The 18,877-nt window shown below is 43.2% G+C and overlaps 1 protein-coding gene across 1 annotated transcript; it reads right to left on the bottom strand.

Moving 5' to 3' along the window:
• Positions 1–837: 837 nt before the first annotated feature.
• LOC308571110 (UDP-glucuronosyltransferase 2A2-like) lies at positions 838–18,649 on the bottom strand. The gene is made up of 7 exons (XM_081166508.1): positions 18,575–18,649; positions 14,131–15,022; positions 9,700–9,848; positions 7,758–7,889; positions 5,362–5,449; positions 3,103–3,322; positions 838–2,298 (listed from the first exon to the last, which is right to left on the bottom strand). The coding sequence occupies exons 2-7, from the start codon at positions 14,864–14,866 to the stop codon at positions 2,019–2,021; spliced, it is 1,605 nt and encodes a 534-aa protein (XP_081022634.1). The 5' UTR covers positions 14,867–15,022; positions 18,575–18,649; the 3' UTR covers positions 838–2,018.
• Positions 18,650–18,877: the final 228 nt, after the last annotated feature.

The raw sequence follows: 18,877 nt of genomic DNA, 5'->3' as shown, positions 1-18,877 counted from the left end.
GGAACGGGGCTCGCCGCTGCCTCCGCTCGCCCTCCCCCCCTCCGCCAGCGGTCCCGCGATTCTTGGCTTTTTGGCGGTTGGCACAGAAGGAAGGCAAGGGGGAGGGAAAAAAATTGAAACTTACACTTTCGTGCGTCCCTCCCGGCGTGACGCTGCGCGCTGACGTCACGGGCCTGTAATGGTGGTGTGCCTCGAGATTTTTTTCATGAAACAAGTGTGCCTTTGCCCAAAAAAGGTTGGGAAACACTGGTTTAGACCACAGTGCCACCCGCGTCCCCAGTTTTGGCAATAGTAATACACAATTTTTTAGACATGTGTTGAGGGTTTCCACCAATTCCAAATAAGCAGTTACTGAGCCACAATGCTAATTCTGGAGATTACAGAATAAGTTCCATCAAAGCAGGGAAGCCTTTTCAGTTAAAAAATTAAATATGAAAGGAGATTGGATAACCTATAGAGATTTGTTGAAAGAAGACAATAACATAATCAAAATCAGACCTTATGAAGAACTAAAACCTAGATTGTCAGGATGGATGGAATATGACCAAATTAATGATATATTCCTTAAAGATAAAAAATATATGGATTTAATCATGATAGATCAATACTGGAGACTGGGGTATTACAAGGTCGTACAAAGATGTTGTCTAAAGTACAGTGCTATCTCGGGTTAAGTATTTACTTCGTTCTGGAGGTCCGTTCTTAACCTGTAATTGTTCTTAACCTGAAGTACCACTTTAGCTAATAGGGCCTCCTGCTGCTGCCGCACCGCTGGAGCATGATTTCTGTTCTCAACCTGAAACAAAGTTCTTAACCCGAGGTAATATTTCTGGGTTAGCGGCGTCTGTAACCTGAAGCGTATGTAACCTGAAGCATATGTAACCCGAGGTACCGCTGTATATGATTTTTTGTTGAAATGGCATACAAAAGATGAAGAAATTAAGGAGGTCATGACTAAGTGGGCAATGGACCTAGGATATAATATCGAGTATGAGAAATTGACAAGACTATGAAATTTAGGAATAAAATTTACCGCATCCATGATGAGAATTTGTTAAAAATGATGTATAGGTGGTACTTATCACCCACCAAACTAGCAAAGATGTACAAAATGAAAAATAAGAACTGTTGGAAATGCACTGTAAAAAAGGGAAATTTTCTCCACATGTGGTGGTTGTGTGACAAGGGTGACACTTTTTGGGATAGTGTGTATAGTGAGTTAAAAAAGATATTTAGGTACACCTTTTATAAAAAACTGGAGGCATTTTTGCTAGGAATGGCTGGAGAGGACATTAAAAAGGAAGATCAGAAATTCTTCCTGTATGCCACAACAGCAGGAAGACTACTCCTTGTACAGAGATGGAAACAACAAGATATTCCAACAATTGAAGAATGGCAACAGAAAGTATTGGAGTATGCAGAAATAGCAAGGCTAACAGGAAGAATCTGATAGCAGGATGATGAGAAATTCCAAAAAGAATGGTCTAAATTTATGGTATACTTACAGAAAATTGTACATAAATAAAGACACTCACAGGACTGAAATAAAACTCATAATGTTTATTGTATACATTTGGGTAGACCACAAGATGTAATGCTGTAATATAATAAGGAATGTATGTCTAAAGTATAATACAAAAAATTATTAAGAAATTATAGACATTTATAGAATGTATATAGTAATCAAGCTTAAGTAAGAGCAATGTAGAGAAGCTAGAAGAGGGGTGGAGGGAAGTTAATTCGGATAAGATATAGATTGAAAGGAGAATAATATTGTTAAGCTGCATTGTGTTTAAGATATTTGGAAAAAATAATAAGCAATGCTAAAATGAACCATCATTGATACCTATAACTTTCTCTTAGCTGCTGAATGGAGCATGGCTATGGCTGGCTTCTCAATTCAGCTGAAAGTTGTTGCAAACGATTAAAGCTTTTGGAAGATGATTTCATGATGGGGCTTAAGTCTGAGTATACTGAATAATGCAAGCCACAGAACGATGGCCGGGTCCCAGGAGAAGCTACTCTCTTTTGGTTTTCCTAATAATCCTGCCACATTTCCGACAACAAAATAAACAGCATTTAACAGCAATGAATATGAAAACTGCCATGCAACCGATCAAGAAGGCAATGACGTCCAGGGAGTGATATTGGTACCAGGTCAAGTGATGGGCAGCTGCTCTCAAGTGTTTGGCCTCTTTCTGGCGCATGACAAACTCAATCCAAAAGACAGCCCGGTCCAGTGGTTTTATCGGTTGGTCATGGTGGATCTGCGACAGTCTCATTGCATTTTCCTTATACCTGGAGGATTGGATAAAGAAGGGGAGGGGGAAAGAGAGAAAAGGAAGGACAAATTGGAATAGGGCCCAAAGTCACGTTTCCATTGCAGTTTAGCAGGTGTTGCAAGTCCGGTTTGTGGTGTCATGGATGCAGAGCTCGGAGCCCAAGGAAGAAGGAAAGGAACTTAAGAGTGTTTGTTGAAGGACACCAGTAGAGTCCTCATGAGACAGGGAAGGTGGAATTGACACCCCCTGAAATGTCTGGTCCTGAATGGGATGGCTTTAAAAATTATCTGACAAAATATGGTTCCAATAACAACACTGGGCTGTGCCTAGACTAACTTCACAGATATAAGGGAATTTTCTTTTTTAATAATGGAATACGGATTACTTAAAAGTAAGAGAAATATGGAAACCGCAAAGAGATAGAGGGAAGTCTATTAACATAAGAAACTCAGTCCACAAGACAGCCCGGTCCAGTGGCTTTATTGGTTGGTCATGCTGGATCTGTGACAGTCTCATTGCATTTTCCTTAGATCTGGAGGATTGGGTAGGGAGAAGATAGGGAAATAGGAACAAATTAGTATAGAGCCAGAACTCAAAGGACAGCAGTATTTAATTAATTAATTAATTAATTAATTAATTAATTAATAATAATAATAATAATTTTATTTATACCCCACCCATCTGGCTGGATTTCCCCAGCCTCTCTGAGTGGCTCCCAACAAAACACTAAAAACAGAATAAAACTTCAAACATTAAAAACTTCCCTAAACAGGGCTGCCTTCAGATGTCTTCTTCAGAGGAGAGTTTGCGATTGACTCACGTGGCGTTGAGAATGACAGCCTTCACAGCATCCACTAAATCTTCTGCATCCATTGTCTGGATGTCCAGCCCCACAGCCATCCCTTTTGCCTTCATGTGCTCAATATTGTCAGGCTGGTCAGCAAACATGGGAATTCCTACTGTGGGAACGCCATGGTAAATAGCTTCATAAATCCCATTGGTCCCACCATGTGTTATGAAGGCTTTGGTCTTGGGGTGTCCTGGAAGGGGAAGATGAGACTCTGTTGACTATAGAATGAAAAAGTAGGTTATTATCAGTGATTCTTAGCAACAGTGCCCAGCATAGTCCAACTGCCAAGCAATCTCTGAAGATTGCCGTTCACTATACGTAGTGATGTTTCTAGAACTCAGTGCTGACCCTGGCCAAGCACACAATAGCTTTGTAAAACAGAGAGTTTGCAGTCCCTGGTATCCTTAATAGTCGAAAACACAAAGTACCAAAAATTTAGCACTGTCTGGGGCCTTGGCTTTCCTTGGGGTGTACCCCAGCTGTTTCCCCTGCCTCTTTGCCCTTTCCCCCAAGGATTCCAAGAAATTGCACCCAAGAGAAGCTGGCCTACTCTAGCAGAAACTGGAGAGGGGGGAAGTATGGGAAACAGATGTGGTATGAAGAATAATAGTTTGATCTAGAACTCTACAAATTGGTGATGGCAGGAGGCCTGGAGCAGGACTAGAAGCAAACAGCAGAGACATAAACTGTCTTATATTGTGCGGTCGGGGGAGGTCAACCAGCCAGTGTGGTGTAGTGGTTAAGAGCGGTAGTCACGTAATCTGGTGAACTGGGTTCGCTTCCCCGCTCCTCCACATGCAGCTGCTGGGTGACCTTGGGCTAGTCACACTTCTTTGAAGTCTCTCAGCCCCACTCACCTCACAGAGTGTTTGTTGTGGGGGAGGAAGGGAAAGGAGATTGTTAGCCGCTTTGAGACTCCTGAAGGGGAGTGAAAGGCGGGATATCAAATCCAAACTCTTCTTCTTCTTCTTCATCCATTCTGGATAATGATCTGCTTCTACTATTGGTCAGGAGAAGCACAACCAAAGAGCTTCTGACAACAGCTTGCACCAGACAAGGAGTCACGTCAAACCAGAAAGCCGTAGGTGAGAGAGGAATGTGGAGAAGCCTACAAGATGCATCCTTGACCATTTAGAAAGGAAACGTCGAGATTCTCCCCATCCAAACATTTCCCTGGATCTTTGGAGCTATGGTGTGTTGTCAATGCATAAGCAAACCACAGTTCTTTTCTGTGTTTTGTAAATGTCCTTGTTCTGGCTACAGCAGGGGTCAGCAAGGTTTACCTTACCTGGGCCAGTTCACTCTATTTTTTTAAAAATAAAATATTTATTAATTTTTTTTGAAATATAACAGTAAAAATGGAAAAGAAAAAAGAAAAATACAAAATAAAAACAGTTAAAAACATACATTTTTTCTTTTACTTATTTTCTTTTAACTTATTTCCCGGACCTCCTCATACCTCCCTTTTTTGTATTCCACTTCAATTTATTGGTTCAGCAAATCCTTACCATTAGATTTTAACCCATTTATAACCCTTTTTTCATATTCTCTTAAATCTAATGATCAGCTGGAAATCCCTTAGTTGCTATCCAACATCATTCTATCATTCATTAATTTTACAATATTTCTGTAGATGGTCTTTAAATTTCTGGGCCAGTTCACTCTAGAGGAGATCTGTTTGTGGGCCGGATCGCCCACCCACCCGCGATTTCTGGTGCCTGCGTCTGCACAGACACGATTTTCGGCATCTACGTCTACGCAGACGCAATTTCCGGTGCCGCGAAAGCGAGTCCCCGTGCTGCGCTGTGCCAGTTTAGCGCAGCACGCAGGGACTCACCGAGTGGGTGGCTTGGTTCAGGGGTGGCTTCTGGGCCATTTAAACGACCCCATGGGCCTTAGGTTGCCAACCCCTGGGCTACAGCATGTGTGTGCTCACCATTTTCCTGTTTGCATCTTCCCCTCTTCCCTGCCCAACACACACATTGCCAGTTCTGAGATTGATTTTAAAAATGATCCAAGCTCAGCAATAAAACAGGCATAAGAGAATACTAGGGGCAGGGTGAAGCTACTGATTAGGAATGGAATAAAAGAAGGGGAAGATGCTCATTGCTACCACTATCCAGGGCTGTCAGTGAGTGAGGAAAGTGAGGATGGAGGAGATATTTCCTAGGGACTGGCAGAACGCTGCAATGAAGCCAAAGGTGCGATGAAACATGAAGTCTCTCTTACCCAGAAGATCATTTTGTGGTATCCATTCATAAAGCCTGGTGTTAGCTCCTAAGGTTTCTGGCCTTTTCCCTTTGTGGCGCCAAAGAACCTGGATCGGCGGGGGGGGGGGGGGAGGAAAAACTGTTATCTGTAGCTCAGATTGCAAAGAAAACTAAACTGGCTCACAGGCCGTCTACTCATTTTGCTTGGCTTTTAAACAGGACCATGTTGATTCTGAAAGCTTCTCCAATAACTGTTGGCCCATCTGTTTTCTAATATGGCTCATCAACACTAGCTGCTTAACCACTTTCTTTAGTGACAGTAAAATGATTGTGCACCATATTTCTGGAGTACATCTGAGCCTATAACATATATTAATATTATGAGTTTGTGGGCGCTAGACATCTGTAAATCCCTGGATCTAGCGTTTGAATTTAATCAAGCCCATTTGTGTGATGTGACCAGGAAGGAAAGCAGCAAGCTGCAGAGAGAGAGAGAGAGAGAGAGAGAGAGAGAGAGAGAGAGAGGGAGGGAGGGAGGGAGGGAGAGGGAGAGAGATGTTGGATGTCTGTTTGAATCCAAAGCTGCAGCTATGGGAGAAAGAAGACCCATTAGGGGTGTTCATGCTGTGAACCCCTCCATCGCAGGCTTTGGTTGTATATATGCATAAATAAACCATATATCCTGAAGACACCACAGTCTCCATTATACCTCATTTCCGAAAGGAAACACAGACCCTGGGTAAGCGCATGGAACCCCTAGAACTGTTCAGTTTCTGTTAATTGATTCTCATGAAAACTTACAGATTCTGGCTTCACACAATTAACTCAAGGCAGTGTCAATTTACTCTTGGCAGAAAGCCAAGGTCTGCTTGACCTAGAAACTATTTACACTGATTGGTTAACGACCAGCACTCAACTCTGTTATCTAGGAATGCTAGCACAGTTTGGTGTTAGGTGTGTTGAAGGAGTAGGAGTGCTGTGTATGGTTAAGAGAGAGAGAGAAAGAAAGGATTTATTTGCTTTGTTTTGTATGCAGAAATTCTGCTGTTTTTCCCCCCTTTTAATAAATCCTGTAAATAGTTATTCTGAGTCTAGCTGACTAGTCATTTCCACCTCAACTAGCTTCTTCGCTGTGCAGGAAAACTCTGCTACGTTTGGGCTAAAGCCATTAGGGCTATGCCTGACACTTCAAAGTTCCATGAAGAACCTCACACCCAGTGTTCGAAAATCCCATTGTTCTAGGCATATTTTGCAACAGGGAATTTCATTAGCGTGAGCAGTTTCTGAACTCTGGGCGCAGTACTGTGCATAAGATTTCAGATTAAAACTGCAGAGTGGAAGGAAAGGAGGACCTTTTTTCTGCCTCCCCACTTCCAGCTACTCTCTGAAGACTGGAGAAGAGACTCTCTTAATAATATTAGGGGGGTGGGCAGCAGAAGGACTAGACCATGTGAAAAATGAATATAATATTTTAGCTGCAATTCATTCATTTTCAGCATTGTATTCTTGTTATTAAAAAAAGCGCACCTAGACATTCCGTTGTTGCGCCCATAACTTAGGTTTAAGGTGCTATTTAGCTCCTAGCTTTCAAATCTCAGTTTCTAACACTGCTCACACTGCTCAGAGATTGGGGTGACAGGCAACATTAAGATAGTAGGCAACTAATAGGGCATTTATACTTACGAAGATATACAAGGCGCAAAATTAAATTCGAGCTGCACAATTAAAGTGGATTTGGCACTCTTGAACAACAAACCTGCTTCCCCAAAATTGGACATTTTGTGGGAAGGAAAGTGGCAGGAAATTGCCCTGGAAAGTGTGGGGTAACCATTTCTTGATGCAACACCCTATAACTTTCCTACAAACATACTGTAGTCCCCCTGCAAACCTTGTGCAAATAAAACAGGATGAACGCTCAGCAAATAGGTCATCTGAGAACAACCCAAAACACTGCTGTTCAGAATTCTCATAATCTACAAAAATAAAAAGTATAGTGAATACTTATCTACTTTTAAAACTCTCATTTTTTATCTTATTTCTTCCTTTTCTTTATCTTCTTCTTGTTCTTTTCTTTTATATTTTACCTTTCATTTCTTTTCTTTATTGTGAATATTGTTTTGTAGAGGTGTGAATAATTGTAAATATGAGAAGAGGTAAAATCTTTTCTAATTTTCTCTTGGTTACATGTATTTTCCTTTTTTTGGTATATTTGTATTTTTTTCTAATTTGTACTCAATAAATAAATAATTTTTTTTTTTAAAAAAGTGATGATGTGTAAGTACGGGTAGATTTTAAGGAAAACAAATGTAGAAAGTGTTCCCTTATCATGGCAGGGATAAGGAAATTAGGGCAGCATTTTCACAAATCCAGTACTGTATACAACTGCATTTTAAACCAAATGACATGAACACTGACCTTCTGTGGAAGTTGGCTGAGTGCTGATGCAAGCATGTTATTCCTTTCATCTGTTAAGCTTGCAACAAGAGAGCCCAGAGAAAACACCACAATGCCATGTTCCCCTGAACTCTGGACAAATTCTTCCATTTCCTGTTGAGAGATAAAAGCCATCTTTATAAACAAACAAACAACATCATTTCTCCATGCTTTTAAACCTAATGCACGAGTAAAGGTAAAGGGACCCCTGACCATGAGGTCCAGTCGTGACCAACTCTGGGGTTGTGGCTCTCATCTTGCTTTATTGGCCAAGGGAGCCGGCGTACAGCTTCCGGGTCATGTGGCCAGCATGACTAAGCCACTTCTGGCAAACTAGAGCAGTGCACGGAAACACCGTTTACTTTCCCGCCGGGGTGGTACCTACTTGCACTTTGACATGTTTTCGAACTGCTAGGTTGGCAGGAACAGGGACGGAGCAACGGGAGCTCACCTCGTCGTGGGGATTTGAACCTCCGACCTTCCGACCGGCAAGTCCTAGGCTCTGTAGCAATGTTTAAAGGTGTGCTGGCTTGTAACAGGGAAGGTGGTCTTTAAAGTCCACTTTTCAAACTACTGTATGTTTCAGGCTCCTCAGAAGGAGTTTCCAATGGCAACCACTGGAGAGGTGGGGTGCAGGGCAGACAAGAAGCAGAACCACAGGTCACATCAGTTGGAGACACTGATTCCCCACTTTTTCTACTGTGCCTTTACCTTTAAGCTTGTAGCCCATCCAGAAAGCACTCCACACCCCTCTCTACATAAACATGGGACACAATCCATGTGTCTTCACAAGCTTCGTTGGAATGAACAGCTACTACAATGAGTAGACTGTTTGTTCCACACGTCAGATGTGCTCTTCTCCCTTTCTGCCACTCTGAATGTTGCCCCAAACCCACATGATAGTAAGGCTGCTGTGGTGGTGACTCAACTGGGGCCTGAGCGCCAGAAGTAAGGCGGTGTGCAGCCGCGATGGGTGGTGCGCTGTGTCAGTAGCTGCAGTACATGGTGGTGCATGGAGGCAGCCGCAGTGCTCAACGCCCGGTGGCCTCCGTAGCGCATGCGCTGTGTCATGACAATGATGTGCCATGACGTGATGTCATTACCTCATGTCACATCTGTGGGAATGTTTAGGGATGTGGGGGAGGATATATTGCCTAAGATATCCTATCCCAACTTGTCTTTACATGTTCAACAAAATCAGCAGAGTTAACATTCCCCCTTTTTAAACACACGCACAGCAGAAAGCTTGCTCCAGACTCGTTAGAGTCACTGTAAATATTTCCTGGTATTTTCCCCGTTTAATCCCTCCTAAAATAAGACGCTACGCAGTCTTCTGTAAAGTATAAAACGTTTACTCACAAGTAATCATCTGTTCACACAAAGGTACCCAGAAGGCAGACTTAAAAGGTTAGAACATAGTTTAACTGTGGTAACTATCTCCTTATGAGAGAAAGCCCCCCTTTTCTTCTCTTGGCCTGGAGCCAAGGGGGCATCTTAGTAGTGCTGTTGTTAAGATGGCATCAATAGAGACAAGAGAAACAAGATGGTTGCCAGCCTGTGGTTCTGGTACTTTCTACTTTAGGAGAGGCCACGCCCATCACATAGGAAGTTTCGTCTCAGTCCTGGAAAGCAGGAAGTTCCAGCTGGAGGACTGAGACAACCTTCATGTCTACTCTAGCCATGTTGTGTTTGACTGCACCTGATTCTTACATCCCACAACATTATGACGTCATTACGGCGTGGTGCCGTGCGCACCAATGTTGGGCACCCACAGTGTGGGGCCCAAGTGGGCACCTCTGTAAACTAAGTTGACCTTGCCACTTCTTTATCACGCCACCACACGCCCTCCCCTTCCCTGGAGGTGCTTTGAACAAGATCCAGGCATGGTTATCATGCACAAGTGAAGGTCAAGGGAGAGAATTACCTCTGGCAAAGGCTTGGCTGGCTGGCAGTGCAGACCCCCCACAAATTCAAAATTTGGTAGGAAAGGCAGCGGGAACTCAAAGTCCCAGTAGGTGCGGACCAACCAGATCTCTGCTTTCCCTATCACTTCACAACGAGTTGTGGGTCTCCCTGTTGGATGAGGAAGAGAAACGGAGTTATTTCACAAATGCAAAGGATTTGGCAAACTCGTTTCTAGAAATATTGAAAGCTAGTTTGCACATTACATTTCAAATGAACACCTAAAGATTTGAACAATAGTTGGGGACAAAGCTGTGCTTGAAAAAATACATGTACACTTATTCATTAGGAACCAAGATGGGCGGTGGCTCCTTGATGGATATTCTTTCAGAGGAAAATCCATGTCTGATATTTTTTGAAAGAACCCTTAGCTCTGAAGTCAGCATTGGTAGCTGAATGTGAATCAGAACTAGTAAGAGAGCCAGTGTGGTGTAGTGGTTAAGAGCGGTAGTCTCGTAATCTGGGGAACCGGGTTTGAGTCTCCGCTCCTCCACATGCAGCTGCTGGGTGACCTTGGGCCAGTCACACTTCTTTGAAGTCTCTCAGCCCCACTCACCTCACAGAGTGTTTGTTGTGGGGGAGGAAGGGAAAGAAGAATGTTAGCCGCTTTGAGACTCCTTAAAGGGAGTTAAAGGCGGGATATCAAATCCAAACTCTTCTAAGACCAGCCTTCTCCAACCTGATGCTTCCAGTTGCTGGATGGAGCTAATGGAAGTTGTAGCCCAAAATATCTGGAGCACAAAAGTGGGCAGGGCAGCAACTGGGGGAGGAGACCATGTATTCATGCTCCTTCCTCCCCACCTGCAGCACACACACATTCAGACAAATGTCTGAAAAGGGCTATTAAGCTCCCAGGGCTGGTGGAGTGAAAGCTTCTGGCAGGATGTATAGATCTCAGGACCTTCTAGGTCCAAAGAGTTGTCGCTAAGGCACTGGAACCAGAGCAAAAGAAACACCTTCATTGTTCCGCCTCTTGTTACTGAGTTGTGTATACAACACGAGGGCAAACACCATTTGCAGAAGCTTTCGATTCCTCCATCTTCCTTGCGTCTCTTCTCTTTCTACGTTACTGATCTGCAAGTGTGCGATGCACATGCACATATTTTGTACAAATTATTTGGTTGGTTGAACGGCATCGCAAAATTCAGGAAGCTGCAAGCTTGTGTCTCCGTGTGTGTGTGTTATTTAAGGAAATAACTTAAGGAAATAATTATTTAAGGAAATAATAAGAGCTTTTTCAGTGATGGCTCCAACCTGGTGGAATGCTCTGTCCCACGAGACCATGGCCCTGCAGGACTTGATCTCCTTCGGCAGGGCCTGTAAGACAGAGCTCTTCCACCTGGCCTTCAATTTGAATTAGCCTGATCCTCTATTCCCTTTCTCCTTTTCTCTTCTATGAAGAAACCCTTTCTGGGACCCCACATTTAAATTCTTCCCTGGTCACCTTGCTGGCCCTAGTAGGACCAACTTGGCCAGTTAGCCCTGGTGATCATTTTGATGTCTACTGACTGGACCCCCCCCAAAAAAATGACCCCTGAATTTTCAAATTTTATTGATACTTGCTGCATTTTATGTTGTTTTAAAATCACATTTTAATCAATTTGCTGTTAGCCTCCAAACTGGGAAGGGCAGGGTATAAATAAAAAATTATTATATTTATTAACTTCCGGGGTGGCGCCACCAGCAATGGCGGACTCCCTCTGAACTGGAGGGACTGGCTCCGCGGTAAACAGGTTCTTCTCCGCAGGGGACCCTTTTAAAATCACAGGCGGATGAAGCCTGTGACTGTGGGACTTGGCGGGCACCTTTAGCGCCCCCCAATCCACTAAGGAACCCACTAACGGGCTCCGAAGTGAGGAGGGGGAAGTGGCGCGGTGCTGTGAGTCAGTCGCTATTTCTGTGGAGCGAAGCCGCATAGCTGTTGCTGGAGAGCGCTGCCTTTTTCCTGGGACAATTTGGACTTTAAAATAAGCACCTGTGAGTACCTAGAGTTTGAACAATTGGATATCAAACAAAGATTTGTGAGTAGGACAGAATCGGACTTTAAAAAATTTAACTTGAATTTGGTACGGAACGGAAAGGGCTAAACAGGAAGTCACCCTTCCGTTCTTTTGTAAACAGAACAAAGCAAAGGCAATTTAAACTAGAGCTTAGAAAATCGTCTTTAAAAGATTAGATTTCAACATTTTAAATTGTGAACCTTTTTTTTTTTTTTGGACTGTTTGAAGTGATTTTAAAGGGAAGTAATTTTCCTCCGTCCTGACCCTGGAGCGGGGTGTCAGGACTGACGTGGAAGTTCATTGACCAAAGACAACTGCTTTTTGACAGATAGTTAAAAGAAGAGAAATTTTGCGATTCCATTGCTCCCTTTCGCATTTTAAAGGAATATATATGGACAAAGTATCTCAAAAAAGGAAATTCTGTAGCAAGAATAAACGTAAGTCTTCCCCCTAGGGGAAGTTTGTGAAATTGTAACTAACTCCAGGGAACCGACAGCTGTTACAGAATAACCGTGGGAACAAGTACGTGACCTTGTAGGACAATGTATTCAGAAGCCTTGTGTGCTTTTTACAAAACAAATGCTCTACTGGAAGAATTACATGGAAAGGTGAACTGGATGGTGACTTTGACTAGAAATCTTCAACAGGCAGTGGAACATTTTGACCAGACAGTGGGAAAACATGTGGAGCCCACTCAGGATTTAAACCAGGAGTGTGTTTTGACAGAACAGGAGGTTGTGGCATTAAATCAGGAGTGTGTTTTGACAGAACAGACCCAACAGGAGTATGATCCTTTGGATTGGACAAATGAATTTGGAAAAAGCCAGATCTGGAAAGGAAAAGCTTGGTGTGGTTTGGAAATGGGGGGCTGGATTGACCCCCTATGTTGGGATGTCTGGACTTTTTAAATATGGTAATGGGCTGAGAAATGTTGGGGACTACGGGGGCTCTCAATTTTGGAGGGCCCTTGAAGCATGCTTTTAAATTCTACATGGAATGCAGCGACGAATACGGAAAAGGGTCTGATCTGTCGAGAAGGGTTAAAAACATTGTCAAGTTGGAGCTACCACGAGCAAGAGACATTGTCAAGCTGGAGTTACCACGAGCAGGAGACAAGGGAAATTACAGCTACAAATATGAAGAAGAGCCGCGGAAGGGCCATGGAAGTGACTTGAGGGCCTCGGACATAAGGCTACCAGGTTAATGGGCTAGTCTGATGAGAATAAGGACTGACAAAACCCGGAACCAGGAGGAAGGGACGTTAGAAAAAAATTGGATTTGTTTGTACCTTTCTTTTTTTCTTATTACTAGAATGTTTTATAAAGTTGATGAATGATAGAAAAAATGTTGGAAGAAATTACCTGGCTTTAGCAAAGATGCTTAAGGAATTATGAAAGAATATTATGATTATAAGAAGCTGGTAAGGTTAAGACTTAAGTTTTAAACTTTAAGGTTTATTCTATTAAAGAAATATAGGATTAAAATAGTCTAGGGTAATGTAATGACAGAATTTTATGAAACATGGAATGGAAAGGATTTGCTGGGATAATTAATAACTAGGATACAAAGGAAGGGAGGAGGAGGAAGTCTAAGAAAGAAGGCTATGACAGTTAAGGGTCTGAAAACAATGAATTTGTTTTTAAATGTTTTTAAAGGTTTGGGTTTTTTGTATTTTTGCCACTTTTTTGTTTTCTTTTTATTGAACTTTTTTTCTTCTTTTTTCTTCTTTTTTACACGGTGGGAAGGGGTTTGCTTTTTTCTTATTCTTTTTACTCTGTTAATTATTTTTATTCTTTGTATTCCCTTTTGATTCTCTTTGTTTGTTTTTCTTTTTGTAATATATTGAAAACTTTAATAAATATCTTATAAAAAAAATATTATATTTATTATTATTAAATGCAATTTAGGAAGGTTCACATAATATTGCAAACCAAACAAAGTTTCTTCCCAAACCCCAGAAGAACACATCAGTAAGTAAAGCAGCACAAAAGAATGCTGGGGGAATAATAGCTACAATATCAAATTTGCTTTCTCCATGCTTGAACATTGGTGGGAAAGAGCAGAAAATTCCAAAAGAATGCCCATGCTTCAATTCCAAATTCATTTTAGAAATTATTCTACTTCAAGTTGAATACAGCAGGCAGAGCAACTGGGTGAAGCGATAAAGGAGCAAAGCAGGTGAGATCTACACCTCCCTCCATTACAGGCTCTCCAGCTTAGTAGAGTCTTTTCCCAGCTGACCGTGGCTCTACACAGGCCCAGGATGAGGCCTTTCCAATCCTGCTACTTGGAGGCCCCTTCTAACTGGCCATGCCAAGGACTGAAGTTGGAATCCTTGCCATCTTTAGAGCATCTACTCTACCTCTGGGAAGAAGAAACAAAAACAGGCTTACCTAAAACCTGACTGTAATAAGAGTCCCACTCTCCAAACCAGCTCTGGTAAATATAATCTTGCACAAGGTAAGATATTATATTCTTCACCCTTTCTCCAAAAGACATTCTGTCTGTGAGCCCAGACATGACAGCTGGAACATACGAAGGAGGAGCAGGCATTTTGCCACAGTGTCTCTCCAGCGTTGCGGCTGGCGTGACCCTTACGGTGAACAGAAATGGGATGTTCAACTTCAGAGCAATGAGGTCGCCACAGGGTAAGATCAGGTCCGCAAGCAGAACATCATAGTTGCTCTTTTTCAGGCGGGCCATGAGTTCCGGATTCCCCAGCACCGCTTCACACCTCTGCCTATGAATTTCATTTATGCTTCTTATGCATTTCCTTGCTGCTTGGTAGAAGCTGTGGAAAGTCAGGGTGGTTGGTTTGTTGTTCAACCCCAACATTATGAGCTCCTGCATATAGGAGTCTATGGCACTCTTTCCATAGGGCACAGGGAACACCTCAAACCTGGCAGCCGCTATATCATCGCTGGGTTCGATTAAGATGGACGCTGATGGGGCTAGGATGCTGACATTGTGACCTCTATGCAGCAGTTCCTGAATAACGACCTTGGTATATAGCCAGTGGCTGCCATCCTCTGGCCAGATAAGCACATTCCCACAGAAAATATTTCCCACTAAGACAAGCTGAAGTGTTAACAAATGAATTAATGCCACTCCTGCTGATGTGGGGGTCATGATGTTCTTTTCTGGGACAACCGATTTCTTCTGTTACTCCTCAACGGAGTTATTAATCAGTATTTCATTTTGCACGGAAACCTCACATCATTAACTTTCCTTTCCCAGAAGACCTTTTAACCAAATGTGTTGAGCCAAGTCTGTTGTTGGAGATTTCTGGAATGAAAAAACAAATGGCACAACATTCATCCATCGCTATTTCAAATAAATGATATTTTTACACAACTGGAATCAATGCAAATGTACCTTCCACCCCAAAACAACAACTTATTAGCATATCGTTTTATACAGCTATATGATAGAGGATATATACATCTTTCTGGGTTACACCCTCCAGGCCAAGGGGGTATAGGATATCGCAGCTGTTCCAGTGGTGTAGCTGCCCTGATATGGTTGGGAAGTATTGGATTACTCCCCTACTTTCACAGGTACAATTGAACTATATTCTTGCCCACCTTGGAGAATCCTGCTCCTAATTTCATTCATGCCATTCAAATATGCAGACATCACATGAAGCAATCTTCCTGGGACTCTGCGACTGTAGGATGCAGGTGGGAGATTGAATGCCAATGCTCTCCTTGTGAACAACTAGCATAAAAACTAGCATATCAAGGCAGAGGTCTAGGTACAAGCACCTTCTCTAACAAGCTAGATTTCCATCTGCAGTGAGTACATGCACATGCTATCTTCCCTAAACGGCCTCGGCCCAGTATACCTGAAGGAGCGTTTCCACCCCCATCTTTCTGCCCGGATACTGAGGTCCAGCGCCAAGGGCCTTCTGGCGGTTCCCTCATTGCGAGAAGCAAAGCTACAGGGAACCAGGCAGAGGGCCTTCTCGGTGGTGGCACCTGCCCTGTGGAATGCCCTCCCATCAGATGTCAAAGAGATAAACACTTACCTGACATTCAGAAGACATCTTAAGGCAGCCCTGTTCAGGGAAGTTTTTAATGTGTGACATCTTAGTGTATTTTTTGTCTTTGTGGAAGCCGCCCAGAGTGGCTGGGGAAACCCAGCCAGATGGGCAAGGTACAAATAATAAATTATTATTATTATTATTATTATTATTATTATTATTATTATTATTCTGTTTTCAGTCTGAAATGGAACGGTCCCAGGGTTGTGGGTACGCAATATACCATGACCATTCAGGGAGGGAGGAAAGAATGTTGGGAAGTTGGATGCAACAGAAGGGCAAATTTAAAAGTTTTAGGCATGTTATGTAATATAACCCTTAACTTCACAGAACTCTGTGACAGTGGCTAACTCCAAAGTAAGTGTCCCAGGACGGCAGCCTTAGCTGCCTTAGGGGCCAGTTCCTTTGCAGGGCTGGGCAGTTGTAATTACTGGTTCTCTTTCATTAGTTTATTTTGCGGTAAAATAGAGCATTAAAAGAATAAAAGAATAACAAGAGTTAAAAGAATAAAAGAATAAAGAATAAACAAGAATAAAGCAGATAGAGAAACCAGAAATGTCTTCCCTGCTTCCCCTCTGTCCCCAGACGGTCTCCATAGGAACGCATTGATTGATTTTCAATGCATTCCTATGGGAAACCGTGCTTCGAACGAATTAATTTTGTCTTGCGAGGTACCACTGTATAGTCATTTTGCCGCCTATTCTAGAAACCTGAACATCTGCCTGTAATTTGACAGAATTACAAGCCTGGTAGATGAAAGGAACTCAGTGGATATAGCCTACCTTGATTTCAGTAAGGCATTTGACAAGGTGCCCCATGATATTCTTGTAAAGAAGCTGGTAAAATGCGGTCTTGACTATGCTACCACTCAGTGGATTTGTAACTGGCTGACTGACCAAACCCAAAGGGTGCTCATCAATGGTTCCTCTTCATCCTGGAGAAGAGTGACTAGTGGGGTGCCCCAGGGTTCTGTCTTGGGCCCAGTCTTATTCAACATCTTTATCAACGACTTGGATGATGGACTCAAGGGCATCCTGATCAAATTTGCAGATGACACCAAACTGGGAGGGGTGGCTAACACCCCAGAGGACAGGATCACACTTCAAAACGACCTTGACAGATTAGAGAACTGGGCCAAAACAAACAAGATGAATTTTAACAGGGAGAAATGTAAAGTATTGCACTTGGGCAAAAAAAAATGAGAGGCACAAATACAAGATGGGTGACACCTGGCTTGAGAGCAGTATATGTGAAAAGGATCTAGGAGTCTTGGTTGACCACAAACTTGACATGAGCCAACAGTGTGACGCGGCAGCTAAAAAAGCCAATGCAATTCTGGGCTGCATCAATAGGAGTATAGCATCTAGATCAAGGGAAGTAATAGTGCCACTGTATTCTGCTCTGGTCAGACCTCACCTGGAGTACTGTGTCCAGTTCTGGGCACCACAATTCAAGAAGGACACTGACAAACTGGAACGTGTCCAGAGGAGGGCAACCAAAATGGTCAAAGGCCTGGAAATGATGCCTTATGAGGAACGGCTAAGGGAGCTGGGCGTGTTTAGCCTGGAGAAGAGGAGGTTAAGGGGTGATATGATAGCCATGTTCAAATATATAAAAGGATGTCACATAGAGGAGGGAGAAAGGTTGTTTTCTGCTGCTCCAGAGAAGCGGACACGGAGCAATGGAGCCAAACTACAAGAAAGAAGATTCCACCTAAACATTAGGAAGAACTTCCTGACAGTAAGAGCTGTTCGACAGTGGAATTTGCTGCCAAGGAGTGTGGTGGAGTCTCCTGCTTTGGAGGTCTTTAAGCAGAGGCTTGACAACCATATGTCAGGAGTGCTCTGATGGTGTTTCCTGCTTGGCAGGGGGTTGGACTCGATGGCCCTTGTGGTCTCTTCCAACTCTATGATTCTATGATTCTAAGTGTAACAACAGATTTTTAGCAACTGAAAACTGTTTAATCCTGTGACAGCTTTACATTGTATTTTTTATATTCTGTTGAGAGCTGCCCAGAGTGGCTGAGGAAACCCAGCCAGATGGGTGGGGGTATAAATAATACATCATCATCATCATCATCATTCAGTTTAAGTAATAAGTTGACTTCTACCTGAAAGAACGCATTTCCTGACCCAACTTTGTTTCACCAACCTCTTTTTGCAAATAAAACTTGTTTGATTGACTCCTGCGGAGACCCCCTGAATCGAAGTTTCCCTCACACAAGACCCCCCACGAGATAGCCTGTGGTAAATGGTAGAAATTCACTTGATTGACCTGTCGTGCGGTGGGTTCGCTATATTTAATTAGGGGCAATTAGCGCGGGTGGCGCTGTGGGTTAAACCACAGAGCCTAGGACTTGCCGATCAGAAGGTTGGCAGTTCGAATCCCCGCAACGGGGTGAGCTCCCATTGCTTGGTCCCTGCTCCTGACAACCTAACAGTTCGAAAGCATGTGCAAGTAGATAAATAGGTACCAATCTGGCGGGAAAGTAAACGGCGTTTCCGTGCGCTGCTCTGGTTCCCCAGAAGTGGCTTAGTCATGCTGGCCACATGACCCGGAAGCTGTACGCCGGCTCCCTCGGCCAATAAAGCGAGATGAGCGCCGCAACCCCAGAGTCAGCCACGACTGGACCTAATGGTCAGGGGTCCCTTTACCCTTTACCTAGCTGGGTGAATCTACTATGGCTTCATCATGATGGCTGCTTCGTATACCTTGGGCCACATGATTCGCTTTATATTGGCCAACACTTCGCTTTGCCTTCCCAGACAAAATCTATTCAGGGTCTCCTGACTTACCTAGAGATGCTGAGATGCTCACTCCCTGCTGCCGTAGGAAAAGGACAAAGGTGTCCTGAGGCTCAGACCCAGATAACAGAGCTTGACCATCTTAGTATAAAATGCAATGGGCTGGACTGCAGTAGTTCACTATGTGCAGTTCCATAAAGGTGGGTACTGACCCCTCTTTCAATTATTAACTTTTCAGTTTCCCAGTACTGTTGCATGCATTTTGACGATATTCCTTCACTTCTCTGCTGAGCAAGCAGCAAGCACTTTGCCCTGCTATGGCCTGGTTTGGGGGCCAGAACCAGGCAGTGCACT

This window comes from Podarcis bocagei (assembly GCF_964188305.1).
Source record: "Podarcis bocagei genome assembly, chromosome: 13".
Taxonomy (NCBI): domain Eukaryota; kingdom Metazoa; phylum Chordata; class Lepidosauria; order Squamata; family Lacertidae; genus Podarcis; species Podarcis bocagei.
Note: the sequence above shows the minus strand (reverse complement) of the source record. Positions and strands in the feature narration are given on the sequence as shown.